The sequence below is a fragment of the Bubalus kerabau genome, chromosome 19, assembly GCF_029407905.1.
Source record: "Bubalus kerabau isolate K-KA32 ecotype Philippines breed swamp buffalo chromosome 19, PCC_UOA_SB_1v2, whole genome shotgun sequence".
Taxonomy (NCBI): domain Eukaryota; kingdom Metazoa; phylum Chordata; class Mammalia; order Artiodactyla; family Bovidae; genus Bubalus; species Bubalus kerabau.
In genome coordinates, this window is record NC_073642.1 from 14802698 (window position 1) to 14820574 (window position 17877).

The 17877-nt window shown below is 39.4% G+C and overlaps 1 protein-coding gene and 1 long non-coding RNA gene across 13 annotated transcripts in view; one reads left to right on the plus strand and one right to left on the minus strand.

Annotated features, from left to right (window-relative positions):
• The window catches only part of CHD2 (chromodomain helicase DNA binding protein 2), a 108718-nt gene that overhangs the window by 43519 nt on the left and 47322 nt on the right, over positions 1 to 17877 (minus strand). For all 12 annotated transcript variants that reach the window (XM_055555473.1, XM_055555472.1, XM_055555474.1 and 9 more), the window contains 5 exons: positions 16924 to 17114; positions 6367 to 6555; positions 4614 to 4776; positions 4130 to 4282; positions 2328 to 2399 (listed from right to left, as the gene is read on the minus strand). In XM_055555473.1, the coding sequence (XP_055411448.1) occupies positions 2328 to 2399; positions 4130 to 4282; positions 4614 to 4776; positions 6367 to 6555; positions 16924 to 17114 (768 nt within the window). The remainder of the gene's footprint in view (positions 1 to 2327; positions 2400 to 4129; positions 4283 to 4613; positions 4777 to 6366; positions 6556 to 16923; positions 17115 to 17877) is intronic.
• On the plus strand, positions 1195 to 17827 carry LOC129633639 (uncharacterized). The gene is made up of 4 exons (XR_008705191.1): positions 1195 to 1301; positions 2048 to 2175; positions 2288 to 2430; positions 17647 to 17827. It is a non-coding gene; the product is annotated as an uncharacterized LOC129633639 (long non-coding RNA).

Genomic DNA, 17877 nt, shown 5'->3' on the forward strand with positions numbered 1-17877 from the left:
TACATAAATGCAACGAAAGGGTCTCCCCAGTCTAAATAACAGTCATTCACCAACACTGTCGGAGAACTAAAAATAGAGAGAGCTGTCTCACAAGAACTTTAAACAGTTCCAATAGAGAACTGATTGCCAGGGGTGTTGAAGCACTGAGTCTGTGATCCTTGGTAGAAATACCCAGCAGTTCCACACTCTAGAGCGAAGCCCACAGGTAAATACTTGAGAATAAGACATCTAAAACATAAACGAAATCTGAGCTCTGAATGATCATAAAAAATTATTTTCAATGGCATTCTTTATCAAAGGTAGTATGCATTATATTAAGATATTAGTTATGTCTATTACCAAATAGGTAAAGGTTAAAACCTATGAAACTAAAGGGTGAGGTAAAATTGAAGTATTCATACATAAAAGTATGAATATAGGGACTTCCCTGGTGGTCCAGTGGCTAAGACTCCACACTCCCAATGCAGGGAGCCTGGGTTCGATCCCTGGTCAGGGAACTAGATCCCACATGCCTCAGCTAAGACTAGGCACAACCAAATAAATTAATACATTAAAAAGTATGAATATAAATTGTTTGGAAAAAGTGATTCAGCAAAAGGCACTAAAAACCTTTTTTACATGCTCACATCCTCTTAACTGAACATCTGACAACAATAAAATGGTTAAATAAATGAGGGAATAGGCATGAGAAATATTAGAAACCAAGATTTTTTAAATCTTTAAATGATACGGAGAAAATGCTTAGAGTAGAATTTTGAATGAAAGGTGACCACAAGACTATATGCAGCCTGATTCCAACTGGGGCAAACATATAAACAAATAAACGGTTTCCTCTGGGATGAATGAAATGGACCCAAATGATACGAATAGCAAGCTGGAATGCGAGTTTGTACAGCTTTTCTTCTTGGTACTCTTCACCAACTTGCAAAATTTCTAAATGTGCATATAATCCTTTCCCCCAGTAATAAAGTACATAAATTTTTAAATTAATTTAAGAAAGACTCAGGTTTGCAGAAAATGGTAGAGAAACCATCTTCTCCATCTAGCCATGGGGAAAGGGGCTGAGTGGAGAACTATGAAGAAACTGACTTTAGTTTTTTCTGACACAGGGCAGTATAAGACATCTAACTCATACTGAGTTTAAACCTAGAGTAGGGCACAAAAGCCAACCTCAACACACTGAATAATGAAAGCAGCTGACACTGACCGCACGCTTGCTCAGGGCTGCGCGCTGACTGCTACTCTGAGGTCGCCACTGCAGGGTTACGAAGCGGGGAGCAAAACCATGTGAAAGTTCACAGGTGAGGAACTCGGAGGAGGGAAAGGAGGAATGGGAATTAGACGGTTATCAATAGTTTTAATAATTCAATTCCTCTTGTCCTTGACTATTCAGAGCCTTGGTTCTGAAGAGATTAGCGTCTAAAACTCCCCAAGGAAAACTAAAATTTTAAGCTAGAGAAGAAGCCAGAATACCACAGTCTAATTGGGCCTGTGTGCAATTCGAGGGGCAGGAGTCCTGCTTTCTGGAGTGACAGACGCAGTGCTTAAAGCTCATGAGAAGCAGAAAGTCAAGTCCGGTCTTTCTACACAGAAGAGCCACCTGGGCTTCAGAGGCTCCCACGCTCTCTCCACAGACTGCTTAGTCCCACCTCCAGCGCTCTCCTTGGCTTCCTCCCCTCCTCATACCACTACAGCCCCCTACTTCTCTCAAATCCCACGGTATTTAACAGCTTGACAGGCACACATTACAAGGTTACACGGCTTCTAGCTTGTCCTAAGGGCTCTTCCACACATGCCTTAAAAACAAAATACTTCATATTGCCAAATTCAAGCTGAACACCTAACAGATGGACCGATGCTGCTATCAGCCCAAGCAAGGGAGTTAAGCCACATCCCTACCAAGGACCAGCAAATCTGAGATACCACAAACACACTTTCTAAGACTCAAGTCACCAAGAGTACAGGCCGGAACCTTCTGAATTAGCACACATGTCAAAGTTAATCCTATTGGTCAGCCCTCCACAACCTGGCCTTGTTTTTCTTCTAGGCTCAGAAATTTGCCATCTGGGAGCACCAGAGAGCACTCTGTTGATATCAGAGCTACTCTGCCATTAATTCAGCCCAGGGAAGAGAAACAAGCATGGATATGCTTTTCCAGGGTGACAACCAAACAAGGTAAGAGCCACCTTTTACATCAGTGATTTCTCTTATCAGGTAGGACACTGCACTGTGAACTGTTTCTGAAAGAAAGCACATTCAGCTAGAAAGGCTTTCCCCCTTGATACAGAGCCCAGACTGCCCAAGTAACAAAGCCACGCATGCTGTACCTCAGACCCATCTGCGTTGAAGTGGTCCAGCGCCTGTTTTCGGATTTCTCCCTTGATGGAACCATCCAGACGCTGTAAAAATAAACCACGAGAAAATCATAAGGTAGGAAAATCAGCTGCACTCAAAATAGAACAGAAGACTTGAAACCTTCCTCACTCCAACACCCTCTGAGTAAAAATAACCAGAACACACTGGCCAAGTGCCATCCAGCGGCTGTGCTTGAGCAGCACACCCAACATGCCCCAAGCTCTCTGGTTACACACTCAAGCTCAGATGCTTCTGGTTCTGAGGGCCACCTAGGTCCATCCGAGGATGAGAATTGCTGCTAGGACATAAGGAGAAAGACGGCAACCACGCTGTGCTTAGAGGCTTTGTCTGATTCTCCATCTGTGGGTCCTCAAGAAATCAGGAAACACTACCACTGCTCACCTCACAATTAGCTCCTGCGGAAAAGTGATGCTCCTAAGTTAATATGGCTGAAAGCTGCCCTCATATTAACTGCTATATACATCAAAAAATCCTTTACATAATTTTGCTTGGAAGACATTTCCCCACAATATTGAAAACATTAAGGTGGTCACATACCCCAGCTTTTCCAAAAACTAAAGCATTCAAGCAGCCAAAATGTATCCTCAAGAGAGCCTCTGGCATTTCCCAGCACATACAATTCTTACATTAGACTGTATGTCAACTCTAGGTCCAAAACAATGTCACTGTAGAGATACCATAACATGTGGATACTGAAGAATTACTACCTGTACACTGTATATAAAGCATTTCTCACTCTTTAAAATCATTTTCATATTGCTGCCCCTTAATCACCACTTTAGACAAACTATCTCATTTTACAGAGGGCAAAACTGACCAGACAGATGTTGTCCGCTAGCCAGTCATCAGTGGTGGGGCGGGGCGGGATCTGAAGGACCCACAGCTCAGCGCTCTGCCCACCAAACCCAGAGCCACCTGAACACAGGCAGAATCACACGTGGGAACCCCCCTTCTTCTTTCTGACTACCAAGTCTACCTGACAGCCCTGACCCAAAGATAAGTCTTGAAATCAGAAAACCCAAATGCCCTCTTTTTAGTATTCTCACTAAGCGAAGGCAACAGTCATGATAACCTGAGCAGACACCAGACTACTCACTCCCTAGAGAAAAAAGTAACATCTTATTTCACTGATGCCAAATGATGAGCCAGACCTGAAAGCAGCCAGGGATCAGATGTACTGAAGGATCACTGACTCTTTCCGCTGTGCTATTTCTGATAATAACCACAGTATCAAGACAGCTGCTCAAAGACCACACCAGGTATTATGGATGTAACTAGGCCTTTCAGGGTACTCTGAAAGACAATCTGCACTGAGTTTTAAAGCTTGGTCTTCTTAGAATCACTAGCTTCAAGTATCTTAGGTATTAGCCTAACTGCATTAGTCCATCCAAAACTAAAGAAAAAACTTATGTAATAATATTAGGCCAAATAAATTGCACACATGCCTATATACAGATTACAGATAAATTTTTGTTTTTTTATTGTCTAACATGCAGAAAAATATTATGCTAAAGAAACTCCTCCTTCCTCCTTATTTTTCTCCTCATCTTACTGGAGATTAATGAATGAAGATGAAAACCCTTAATTTTACAAAAGTAAAATTAAGACTCTCCTGGACTCTTAATCTCAATTTGTTTCAAACAAGAAAACTCTTTGTTTTCTACCTGAGGATAACTTAACAAGCAAAGCATACAACCCAGGAGGGAGGGAGGGAGAGAGGAAGGGAGAGACCCTAAGTACCGAGCATCCTTACCTGGAAAGGGTAGTGCTTAATAGTCAGGTACTCAGCCAGGATATCCAACATCCTCACCATCTGAGAGAAGATAAGGACTCTGTTTCCTCTTTCTCGAAGTCTTGTCAACAGTTTATCTAACAGAATCAGCTTCCCACTGCTCCTGATCAGGGACTGAAGAACAAAAAGACACGATCATGATCAAAAGGATACTTCAATCTGCCCTTCACCTCTAAGAGTTCATATTTTTAAAATCATCTTAAAGCTTCTGGAAGCCTTCTGCAATCTAGCTGACAAGCAACTCCTAAAATGCTCTTTACCTGGTATCTGTGACAATATACTTTCCAGATTTTTCCTAGCTATTTGGTTTTCCTCACCTGTTTTTAAAGCTTCTTTTGATGCTCCTTGAAGAGCCATCAGGGAGGAAAAGGAGTGTTTTGAGTAAAAGCATCTACAGAAATCAACTGTCCTTAAGAAACTAATTACAAACAAGGTAGGCACACACCAGAAGAACTTCCTGTCCATTTTCCCTTTCATTTTCCTCAGGGGGTTTAATCAGGTGGCAGTGGTTGCAGCACTTCTTCAGTTCCATCACAATATTAAGGAAGCCAGATGTGCTGCCTCTCGTTCCTTTGGCGAGAGCCTTGTAATTCCTGGTCAGAATCCATCTGCAAAGTAAGACAATAATGATAGTATCAGATGCAAAGAAAGAGAACAGGGTATACCAGAAGATTATAAAAGGAAACACTATGACTGAGGGCATGGGGGCGGAGGGGAACTGAAAAGGCGAGGAAGGGCGCTTCACCTTCTGCCTCCTGCCACCTAACCAGGAGCCCTCACACACCTCCAGAGCCAGACCATTCAATGAAGGACGCTTTACCTTCTATCTCCTGCCACCTCAGCAGGAGCCCTCACACACCTCCAGAGTCAGACCATTCAACATTCTATCGGGTATTCAACCTGGCTGAGCACAGGAATATTAAGAGAGGATAATAACAATAAAAAACTGATGTATGATGCAGGGAGCTCAATGATTAAGGTGCTATGGGACAACCTATAGGGATGGAATAGGGTGGGAGGTAGGAGGGAGATTCAAGAGGGAGGGGACGTATGTATACCTATGACTGATTTATGTTGATGTATGGCAGAGACAAACACAATATCCTCCAATTGAAAGTAAGTACTTTTTTTTTAGAAAGCCAAGGCAAAAAAAAAATATATATATATATAAATATATATATACACACACACACTAGAACATATATTACATTTATGTATTTCACATAAACAATGACTGTCACTGAAGTTGTCTTTAATATAGTATAAAAGTGGAAATTAAGCTATCACAAATTAGAAAATCAGTTAAATAAATGAGATATATCAAAGACAGAAGCTACATATCCATTTAAATTGTGTAAAAGGGAGTTTTACAGAATACAGTGCTCATGATGAGTGTGTTTTACAACTCAGTTTGGAAAGAAGGGAGGACGGGGTGCGTGAATATTCACACATATCCAAATAAGCTCTAACCACAAACCCCAAAATATGAGAAGCACTTTTCTTCTGCACTGTGAAATTTCTTTACACTTTCAGCAATCACATGTTTTAGGAACCCATCTCAAAGAGGGATGGCTCAAAGACTATAGCACTATTTATAAAAGTTAAGTACTTGGAGCCATCCAAATGTCCATCACTGGGGGACTGGTAACAAACTTTCCCACAGACCCACCATGCGGCTGTAAAAGGAGGGCTGCCTGCCTCTGCACACCACTGCGCAGTGTTCCCAGCACAGCTGTCTGGCATCAGTAAGTGGAAAAAGTAAGGTACAGAAAAATGCAGTGTGCTACCATCTGTATAAGAAGACAAAAGGCCAGAAGAAGCTAGCGTGTATCTGCTCCTATTTTAAAAATTAAAAATAAAGGAAAGATAAACATTAAGACTTTTAAATATAACAGTAATCATTACCTAAGGAGAAGAGACACTGGAATGGAGGAGACAAGAATGAAGGCAGGTCTTTGAACAGGCCAGACTTGGCAGTTTTGGCTTTGGAGCTCTGTTAACTATTAGTAATCATCAACAAAATTAAACAAAGCAAGTCCTTAAAAATAAATTTCCCTCTCTCCGGCCATAAATAAACTGCGATTTAAATCTGTGTTGAGACTTCACTAAAAAAGGCAGTTTACCTGTCAGTTCTCTCTCTCATGTCTTCCTGGCACTGATCTTAATCCCAGTTGGGCCTGACTCAGCCAATGACTTACTTGTAATACTGTTTCTGAAGGGCTGACATCTCTACTCTGAGAATCTGTTCCACTTTGGCAGGAAGAGATTTCTCCACATCTTTCTTCACTCTCCGGAGAAGGAAAGGCTCTAGCACCTTATGAAGACTCTGATAGCCATTCTCTCTCCCTTTCCCATGGTCTTCTTCAAAATCTTCCCAGAACTCAAACCTAGAGATAAAACAGAACAGTGTTACTCAATTACACAGAAGAAAAAAAAAATTTTTTTTCCCAATTAAAATTTCTTTTTTAAGCAACCAACTAGAAAAAAAAAAAAGTCCGTTAAAAAAAATGAGTCTTCCCTATAAGGATAAATAAATTTTATCTTTCACTAGCTCTTGAATATAAGAGCGGGGAAAACAAAAGGCAAGGGAAAATCAACTGAATCAATTTCATAAGTCTATACTGGATAACAGCAGGTTTCCGATTCTGAGACTGGATCCAGGGTTCACAAAATATTTCAGTAAATCATGCAATTAGTACATAAGTAACAAGTTATTGTGATAAAATGTTAGGCAGAAAATTAATCATAAGCTATCGTTTAATAAGCTGCAATTTACAGGGAAAACAATATTCAGAAATAAAAGAATAATTAGTGGTGGTATCAGGGCTGTCACCAAATGAAAAAACTATATCGTTTCCATCAGTCATCCTTACTGCCCACAGATTTAAAAGTTAATAGATCACAATGACAATCAACCACACAACAACCCCCAGACAAGAAGAATGATGTAAGTGATACAAATTTAATACTAACAGAACTTGGAGGCACAAAATTTATCAATGAAATTTAAAAACAAGTCACCCATAACAAATTCTGCCTGAACTCTACAGATCAAAGTTTCTCCTGTGTAAACATTAATTCAACCATCTTTCGATCACTAAAGGACTGTGGCAGAAATTCAGTATGGGACACTATGATCAAAGCTCTTTCAAAAATAAAAATTGAAAGAAGTTTCTTTCATGGGGCTTAGAAAAATATAAGCTTGCTGACTTGCCACATGAAAGCCAACAAAGCACTTGGAAGAAGCTGCTTAGTTCTGTGTACAGACTGAAGCTCAGTGGATGAGATGAGGCCCACAGTCTGCCTTCCAACACCAGGATGCCCTGCTGTGCCGAGGTCAGCCAAGTCCCGGAATTCTAAACTCAGGACTTGACATTACCTAGAGCTACCATGTAATGAGATCTCTGACAAGAGAGAAAGTCAAATGCCAGCACTGCCTCTGGGCACAAGGATGCTAACTGTCTGCTGCCACTTCTGACCCCAGGGACGGCCAGGCATGCCATCAGGCACCAGGAGCACCAGCTGCAAGGCCAGTGACACCTGGCAATGCCCGAAACCACCATGTTCAGAGAGGCAAAGAAAACAACCTTTAGCGGTAGAGACCTGAGAAAACCATTAAAGCTTCTCCCTCGACAAACCGAAGGCACACTGTATTCTGCCATACTGCAATGAAGAATAAGAACATAAACTGAAGAATTAAAACTGATAAGAGGATTAAAAGGAACAATGTGAAAAATGAGCTATCTCAACAGCATCTCAACGCAAAATGTATGAGGCAACTGGAAATGAAAGACCATTCCTATACATCAGGCTACTTTCTGAAGAGCTGGGAGATACATAATTTCTAGAGAATGTTTTAATTTACATAGCACATTTTAATTAAAACTACACTAGTCTAAAAACTTTAATAATAAACTTTTTTTTAAAACAAGACTTACTGCTCCTACTGTTTTAGGCAACAAATATTTTCACCCACCTAGTATATTCTTATTGCATTAAAAAAGTTAATGAGATATTATTTCTTAGATATATACTAAATTATTTACAAACTGCCTATGGATGCTTTCTGTCTATACAGCAGATGAGTAGTTGTGACAGAGACCATATGCCTAGTTGAAATGTTTACTACCAAGTTCTTTAAGAAAAATTTGCTGGTCCACGCACTGGACAACTGTCAGTTTGTAATACCATGGATATAAAAGGTATACCGTCATCATGGTGAACTTATGATGATACCACATCACAGCCTAAAGAGTCACTATTTTAACTATTCCTCTGTTAATCAACTTCTGTATTTATTTAACATATGCCTCTCACCGAAGTAGAAACAATTCTGCATTTTCCAGACCTTGGGATTTTGCATAAACAGAAGCTCACTCTAGTGAGGAACAACAAAGAAGAAAATTAAATCAAAGCAGGGAGAACACTATACTAGAAGTCCTGTGATAAATATGTGAAAGGAAAAGTGCAAAACAATTCACAGACTGGACTAGACAGCAGAAGCAAAACAACAACAACAAAACACTAAGAGGTAAAAATCTCCGAAAATACTCTATCAAACTAAGTTATTTTGTAGGGTGGGTATGAAATACACATTTGCACATGATTATGTGTATACGCTGAATTCTTTGATGTAGTCGTAGCTCTTTCTCGCTTTAAAAGCAAGCCCCATACTTTGCAAAAACACTACATACAGAACACAGTGGCTCAATGATATGTCTCTAGTAAGGGTAGTAACCATATACAGTAAGGGTGCGCTCCTGGTCAGAGTCGCTATGCAGAAAAGGTGACTGATCGACTCTGCACAAAGGAAATGCCATCTCAGCTGGTTAAAAAGAACAGTAACTTTTGGATGCTGAGAACCATGGCCTATCACAGCTGAGGAAGGGAAAGTCCGGAAGTTATGTGAGTAAACCTCTCTTCTGTACAATGACATTTCTTCAGCGCATCACTTCCCTAAAATGAACACACAGTTGTAGAGAGCCGTAATGAACCTCAGGACCTACCACAAAGGGTAGGGGGAAAGTACAGGATTTGTCGTCCACACAGCAAGCTCAGATGGAAATAAAGGAAAATCTAAACTTCTTAACTAATGGATTTCCTTCTTACACATACACCTTCGTGAAAAATGATTTTTTTAAATGTATGAAAATAATAATGTTTTAAAAACAAAGTTTACAAAGAAAAAAAGCTCTCTTACACATACACATGCTGATACACACACACGCATACACACACATACACAAAGTACATCCCTTAACTCCAATCCATCCTCCAATAATTATCCAACTGGCCACATGGAAAACTTTGGCAAACACTAACTGAATGGCAAACACTAACTGAATGATCATCTCTAGTGGAAAAAAGTAATTCAAAATTGCTCTCTTCAATTATAAAAACAAAAACATAAAACTTTTTTCCCAAAATGTAGCCCATGCTGGGTGGAATGCTGCAGTTGCTTAAGAGCATAAAAAATTAATTATGACCATTTAGGAGTCAAAATCCCTACCATCCACCTCGCTAGCCAAGAACAAAAGGACAAATCTTAGCTAGCCATTCACTGGAGGAAACTAAGCATCACGTTTCTTTCTCTAGAAAATGAGCACATAAGTTCCCACAGGCCTCAAGGTTCCTACTATGCAGAATACTTCTACTTCATCTCTATGGTGCTATGAAGAATGCACTACTTCTCTTTAGAATTTGAAGTTTAAAGACATGGTCCTGGGTCACAGAAGACCAGAGATTGGCCTCAGTCTATCCACTTATTAACCATATGATATGAGACATATCGATCTCAGTCTATCCAGTTATTAACCATATGATACGAGACACATTTTTCATCATCTAAGGCGGCATATTCTCACTACAATCTGAGGCTAAACATACACAGTATATCAAAAGTCAGATACAAGAAAACAATATGAAAACTCTAAAGTAATGTACTTGAAAATTCTCTTATCCGTTTCAGAAAACAAAGATCACTAATAGGTGATACCCCCACTGTTTCTAAACTTTCATTCATCATCTGTTTTATAGCACGCACATTTTGAAAAACACACTGTATAAAAACATGGGCTTCTGCTAATACATGATGGACAGGGTATTCATTACAGAATGGACAATAGAATATTTAAAGAGAAGGGGGAAACTGCCTCCCTCCTCAAAAAGGTGACTGCTATTGACTCACAGAGCTCTGTGTGAGGAGCAGAGGAGCAGGTGAGCAGCAAATGGAACAGGCGAAAGATCAGCAATGAGACTGGGGGGAGGGGGAAGGATGGCAGAATGGGCAATGCGGGGAGGCAGCAGGAACTCTCTCGCATAGTGCTTCTCACCCTCTGGGGGACACTCGGCAATGTCTGGAGACATTTTTGGTTGTCACAACTGAGGAAGGGGGATCACTCCTGGCATGGAGTAGGTAGCGGCCATGGATGCTGAACACCATAAAATGCAAAGGAGAGCCAACCCCCACTTTGCAAAAAAAGAATTATCCAGCCCAAGATGTCAACAGTGCTGAGGTTAAGAAATTCTGTTTCAAGAGAAGGCCGAGGAAGGAGGGGCATAGAGGGGGCCTCCTCTCTTACAAGTATACTATAGTGAGGATGCCTGCAAAAAAAAGAAATAGTCTAAGCCTGTTCTAAAACTGCTGTAGTAAGAGCATAATCAGAGTAGTCAAGCTTCTCTGTCTTCTGAGGAGTCTTAAACTATTCTTCAAAACTAAAGGTGAAAAGAGAACAGCACAGACAAATGAAGACAGAATTTGTGGGTAGAAGGCCTGCTTTACAAGAAATACTAAACAGAGCCCTTCAGGCTAGAGTGACACCTGACGGCGACTTGACTGCACAAGAAGAAATGAAGATCACTAAAAGATGGTAAGGTGAAATGGTGAATATGTAAGACTGTATAAATATATTTTCTCTTTTCTTAATTTCCTTCAAACACAAGCCTGAATAAAGCAATCGTTTTATCACTGTATTCTTGGGTTTAGAACAATGAAGGAGGAGAAAACAGAGCTATACTGCAGAAAAGTTGCTATATTTTACCAGAATTAAATCAGTATTAATTTTAAGAATATTTTGATAAGATGTATACACTAAAAACCTTGGAGCAACCACTAAAAACTATTTGTTGAAACAAAAAAAGTCAGCAAAGAAAAAAGCAAAGGAACAAAAAAGAAATAAGACATATAGAGGGAAAACAAAACAGACATAAATCCAACCATATCAATAATTCTATTAAATGTGAATGAACTAAGTGCTCCAATCAAAAGGCAGACATTATCTTACTAGAGAAGAAGGAAAACCCAACTATATGCTGTCCACAGGAGCCACACCTTAGAGAAAGATACAGGACAAAAGTACCCAATGGAAGCAGTACACTGTGCAGACAGTCATCAGGAGAGGGCTGAGGAGCTCGAGATCAAAGCAGACCCAGGGAGCGAGAAGCAGCACTGCAGACGAAGAGGGCCGTGCTATAATGGTAACAAGCTCAATACATCCGAAACATACAACAAATACTGGTTTGGCCAAAAAGTTCATTTAGAGTTTTCTGTACGATGTTATGGAAAAACTCAAATGAATTTTTGGTCAACCCAACATAAATGTGCACACATCTAACAACAGAACCCCCTAACTGACAGAACTGAAAGAAGTAGGTCATTCAACAACTGTAGTTAAATATTAAAACACTTCACTCAATTTCTGATAGAACTACTACACGTGGGGTCAGCAAGATACGTAGGAGCCTGTTAACAAAGGTGACTGAACAGACACAGAATTCTACCCAGCAAAGGCCGAATAAACATTTTTCAAGTATACATGGAATATCCTCAAAAATAAAAAACATACTAGACTATAACAAATAATTCATTTAAAGCATGTGCTCTAAGACAGAAGTAAACTACAAATCATTTAGAAAATAACACACTTTAAAAAAAAGAAACCCATGCACAAAAGAAAAAAATCAAAAGAGCAATTCAAAAACAGGTGAAAATGAATTAAAACAAAAACAGAAGATAGCAACATTTACGGGCTGCAGCTATAGCAGTACAGGGAGGGAATCTGTATCTTTAAGTACCTATATTGGGAAAAGGAAGAAAAGGTCTTAAATCAATAATCTAAGCTTCCATCTTAAGAAAACAGAAAACAAGAAAACTAAATGAAAAGCACAGGGAGACAATAATAAAAATGAGAGTGGAAATAAATGAAATTCTAAATAGAAAAAAACAAAACAAACCAATAACCTCCAAAGCTGCTGTCTTTGAAAACATCCCTAATATTGACAACTTTTACCTATTATAAAAAGACCAAGAGACAAGACACAAATTACCATAATCAAAGTATTATTTAGATCAGTACTGATCTTTGAAAAATTAAAAGGATTATTAGGAAATACTAGCTTTATGCCAACAAACAAAACAATTTAGATGAAATACACTAATTCTTAGACACAAATTAACAAAACAAAGTCAAGATGAAACAGAAAACCTGAATAGACCTATAACGAGAAATGGAAATATTCATTAAAAATTTTCTCACAAAGAAAAGCCAAAGCTCACAAGGCAACACTGGCGAATCCTATCAAATATTTTTAAAAGTAATACAAATCTTAACAAATTGTTTCAGAAAATAAAGGAGGGAATACTGTACAATTCATTCTATGATCCTGATATCAAAGCCAGAAAGACATCACTAAAACAAAAAACAAAAAAACTAGGTACCTCAGAAACAAAAATGGAAAAATCTTTAACAAAATATTAGCAAACTGAATCCAGAAACATATAAAAAGGATTCAACATTATGACCAAGTCAGATTTATCCCAGGAATGAAAGACTGACAGTATCCAAAAAGTAATTAATGCTATATACCACACGGGTGGAATACAGAACAGATATCACATGGTCACCTCCACAGGCACAGAAGAGCAACACATGACAAAACCCAACACAACTCAAGAGCTCGTAAAAACTCTTCAAAAACTAGGAGCACAAGAAAATTTCCTCAACCTTATAAAGGGTACCTAACAAAAATCCTGCAACAGCCTACTCCCACCAACTCTACTCAACATGGGAAATTCTAGCCAATACAGTAAGACAAGAAATAAAAGGAATCTACCTACACTGGAGAAATGAGGTACTACAGCTTTAAGAGAAGATGTGAGTCTAATAAAGAACTTCAATCTAGACCACTTTTAAAAAATTAAAAACCTCTTCAACTCATTAAGGGTGCTGCTACATGGCGGGTAGAAGGATGTGCACTCATCTTTTCCTGCGAGAACACCAAAATCGCAACTAGCTGTTGAACAACCATTGACGGGAATATGTAGGAACACAACAAAAGATACCCCACGTCCAAGGACAAAGGAGAACAAGGTAAACAATTTAACTTAAAAATGGGTGAAAGACTGAACAGACATATCACCAAAGATACACTAATGGCTAATGAACACATGAAGAGATGTTCAGCATCACTAGTCATTATAGAAACCAAGTCAAAACACAACGAGATATCACTATTTGCCCACCAGAATGCTGGAATCCAAAAGACTGACAAGACACCAAGTACCAGAGATGACAGAAATGAAAAAATTCAAACATTTCTGATGGGAATGTAAAATGGTACAGTCTCTTTGGAAAACAGCCGGTAGCTTCTTAAGAAGTTAAATATATACTGTATGAATAACGCAGCAATTCCACTTCCATGTATATAATCATTAACAAAATAGCCCCAAACTGAAGCAACCCAAACATCCATCAACTGGTGTACAGAATGAAATATGACTCCATAATAAGAGACTAACTCCTAATAAATTCTATAAATTCTGTAACATGGGCGAATCTCAAAATGATTATGCTAAGTAAAAGAAGCCAAAAACAAAAGATTACTTATTAGGATTCAATTCAGAAGAAATTTTTAGAAAAGGTACATCTCTAGAGATGAAAACTGTTTAATGACTGCCTAAGGCTAGAAGTTGAAGCAGAGATTAACTACAAACAGGCAAGAAGGAATTTTTTGCGGTGAGGAACATATTCTAAAGGTAGACTGTGGGGATGGCTGCACAATTCTATAAATTTACTAAAAAAAAAAAAAAATTGACTTGTATACTTAAAACGGTACATTCCACGGTTGTTGCTGTTGTTCAGTCGTCCAGGCGTGTCTGACTCTTTGCGACCCCACGGACTGCAGCACGCCAGGCCTCCCTGTCCCGCACCATCACCTGTACCACATTCTATGGTACATACATTACATTCCCATAAGCTGTTTCCTTAGGCTGTCCAAAACATGCCGTGCTCGGTTTATGGCACAGAGTAAGCACTCACGTCTTCTCCAAATTAAAAAAAAAAAAGTGGCGCTTCATCTATTAACTTGACAATTCTTAACTGAACTGTTTACTGCGTGCCATGTACTACTCTAGGTCTGTGGACCACAGATGAATAAACAAACAAGATCCCTGCTACTTCTGAATACATAATTTAATGGCACAGGATCAGTGAGGAAATAAATGGGGGCAGGGCAGAGAAAGGTGCCATATAGAAAATGAAACGGGGTGTGGAAGATAAGCATGTCCAATAAGGAATTTCAGGTTCGCTGGTCACATAAGGTAAGGCAAAGGTATTAATAAGTGACTTCCCCTCTGAAGATGAGGAGAAAGAACATTCCAGACAAAAAGAATAGCAATGCTTGGACCCACACATATATGGGCACATTATCTTTGACAAAAGAGGCAAGAATATACAATGGGAAAAGGACAGTTTCTTCAACAAGTGGCACTGGAAGAAGTGGACAACTATGTGCAAAAGAATGAAATTAGAGCACTTCCTAACACCACACACAAGGATAAACTCGAGATGGATTAAAGACCTATTTGTAAGACCGGAAGCCGTAAAACTCTTAGAAGAAAACATAGGTAGCACACTGTGACATAAATCATAGCAAGATCCTTTATGACCCACCTCCTAGAATCATGGAAATAAAAACAAAATAATTAAATGGGACCTAATTAAACGTAAAAGCTTTTGCACAGCAAAGGAAACTGTAATCAAAGTGAAAAGACAACCCTCAGAATAGGAGAAAGTAATAGCAAATGAAACCACTGACGAATTAATTTTCAAAATAGACAAGCAGCTCATACAATACTCAATACCAGAAAAACAAACAACCCGATCAAAAAGTGGACAGAAAGATCTGAACAGACATTTCTCCAAAGAAGACATACAGATGGCCAATAAACGTATGAAAAGATGTTCAACATCACTCATTATTAGGGAAATGCAAATCAAAACCACAAGGAGGGATCACCTCACCACAGACAGAATGGCCATCATCAAAGAATCCACAAACAAGTACTGGAGAGGGTGTGGAGAGAAGGGGGCCCTCCAGCGCCATGGGTGGGATGTCAACTGACACAGCCACTGCAGGAGACGGCACGAGGGCTCCTTTAAAACCAGGAGTAAAGCCACCATGTGAACAGCAGTGTCACTCCTAGGCACCTACCCCGAGGAAACCCAAACCCAAGGAAGACACACGGACCCAGTGTCCACTGCAGCACTGCTTCCAGCAGCCGAGACACCGAAGCAGCCCCGACGTCCATCAACAGACGGATAAAGCAGCTGTGGTACACACACAATGCCCATAAAAAGGAACACATCTGAGTCCATTCTAATGAGGTGGATGAACCTAGAACCTACTGTACAGAGTGGAGTAAGCCAGAAAGAGAAAAACAAATATCGTATATTAACACATATCCATGGACTCTAGAAGGAAGGTACTGACGCATCTGTTCGCAGAGCAGCAATGGAGACGCAGACAGAGAAGAGACTTATGGACAAAGGTGGGGAGAAGCAGAAGAGGGTGGGATGAATGGAGAGCAGCATGGAGGCGTGCACACCAACATTCGTAAATAGATGGCCAATGGGAACGTGCTGTATGACTCAGGGAACCCAAACTGCGGCTCTGTGATAACCTAGAGCGGGCAACGGGTGAGAGGTGGGAGGGAGGGGACATATGTACACCTGTGGCTAATTCATGTTGACGTATGACAAAAATCAAAACAACATTGTAAACCAATCATCAATCAACTAAAAACAATAATAAAATAAAATAAAGAAAAGAATAGCAATGCTTGGCTTGTTAAAGGAACCAGAAGATAGCCAGAATGGATGGAGCACAATCAGTGGTGGAGAAAATGCTAAGATGGGTCAGATGCTGAGTAGGGTATTCCACATTAGGGTAACAATTTAGATTTAAAGTATCATCAAACACCATTGGATAATTTTTTAAGTTTTATGAAATGTACATACCATCTCTCCCACAAAAATCTTTTCAGTAAAGACATCCCACAATTCTTTAAATAGGTAATTGTAACAAATCTGAAGTTGATGCTTTTACTATCAAAACCTTAGATTTAGGATATTTTATTTTCAGATTGTATACCTTGTATACGCCATTCCAATTATATTGATGACCTCATAGCTACCGGGAGAAGGTCTGAAATGTTTTCTATTTATCAATTATTTCCTCCAAAGCATTAAACAATTCAAATGCTTGGTAGACAATATGCTTTCTTCCTTAATAGACTGATTTTTGAGCTTTCTATCATTTGTTATAAAACATTTCACACTTTTATTGCTGCCTCAGTTCCATGCTTTGCTTTCCCCAAACCATGCCATCTGTTTTCCCTAAGGTCTGCTAAAAAAGTTAAAAAGCATTGGCATTTCAGACATTCTAGCATCTTTTGAAATACATAGGAAGGAGCTTACTTCTCCGGCATAATAAAGTGCAGCAAGGACCAGAGCTCTTTGAGGGAATTCTGAAGAGGGGTCCCCGTAATCAGGAGCCTATGGTTGGACTTGAAATCAATCAGAGTTTTATACAATAAAGAGTCATCATTCTTCAACCGATGGGCTTCATCCACTCCCAGAAAGGCCCAGTTAATACTGCCCAGCACAGTCTAAAGTAAAAACAAAACAGAACGAGCCACCAGGTCAGAAGGGAACCTAAAAATACTTTCAAGTGTTAATCATCTCTGTACAAATACCATCACAAAGGTTTACACAGAAACATTTATTCTTCACTGACTTAAAAGTACGTAAGACTCTTCTGTTTATTCTCTTAGTTGCCAGACTGGTGTTTACTCTAAAGAACAGGTCATCCTCTAAAACCTACAGGGGGTCTTTCAGGTATCGCTGCATGCCTCAAAGCAAAAACACAAAAACTGGTATGCTGGGCAAAAACAACACAAAAACAAAAACTCAAGATTTTGCAGTCTCTCCTTAATTAAGATTATTCTCTGCCTATTCTCCATCCCAACCCTGAAGCACAGAAACACCAAGAGCCACAAGCTAGTTACAAGCCACAGCTTGTAAACAAGCTGAACTTGCTTACACCTATCATCATCAATGGGATCACTTGGCACATACATTTCATAGTAACGGTAGAAAGGAGATAATTTAAAGAGCTTCATTTTTCTGTCCTCTTCACAGAGACCATTCACAACGTCTGTTCTGGAGAAGTGCTTAACAATAAGATGGCAAATGCCTGAGAGGCACTCAAGACCAGCTTCCAATGACTGACCAGAATCTCCTATCAGGTGTGGGCCTCAATCCCCTTTCATCCTGTCTTATTCAATTGGCTTAGGTGACCCAAGGTCCCATTCGACTGTAAGGTTCTAGGGTTTTTTATATATATATATATATATAACCTTAACATTCTTC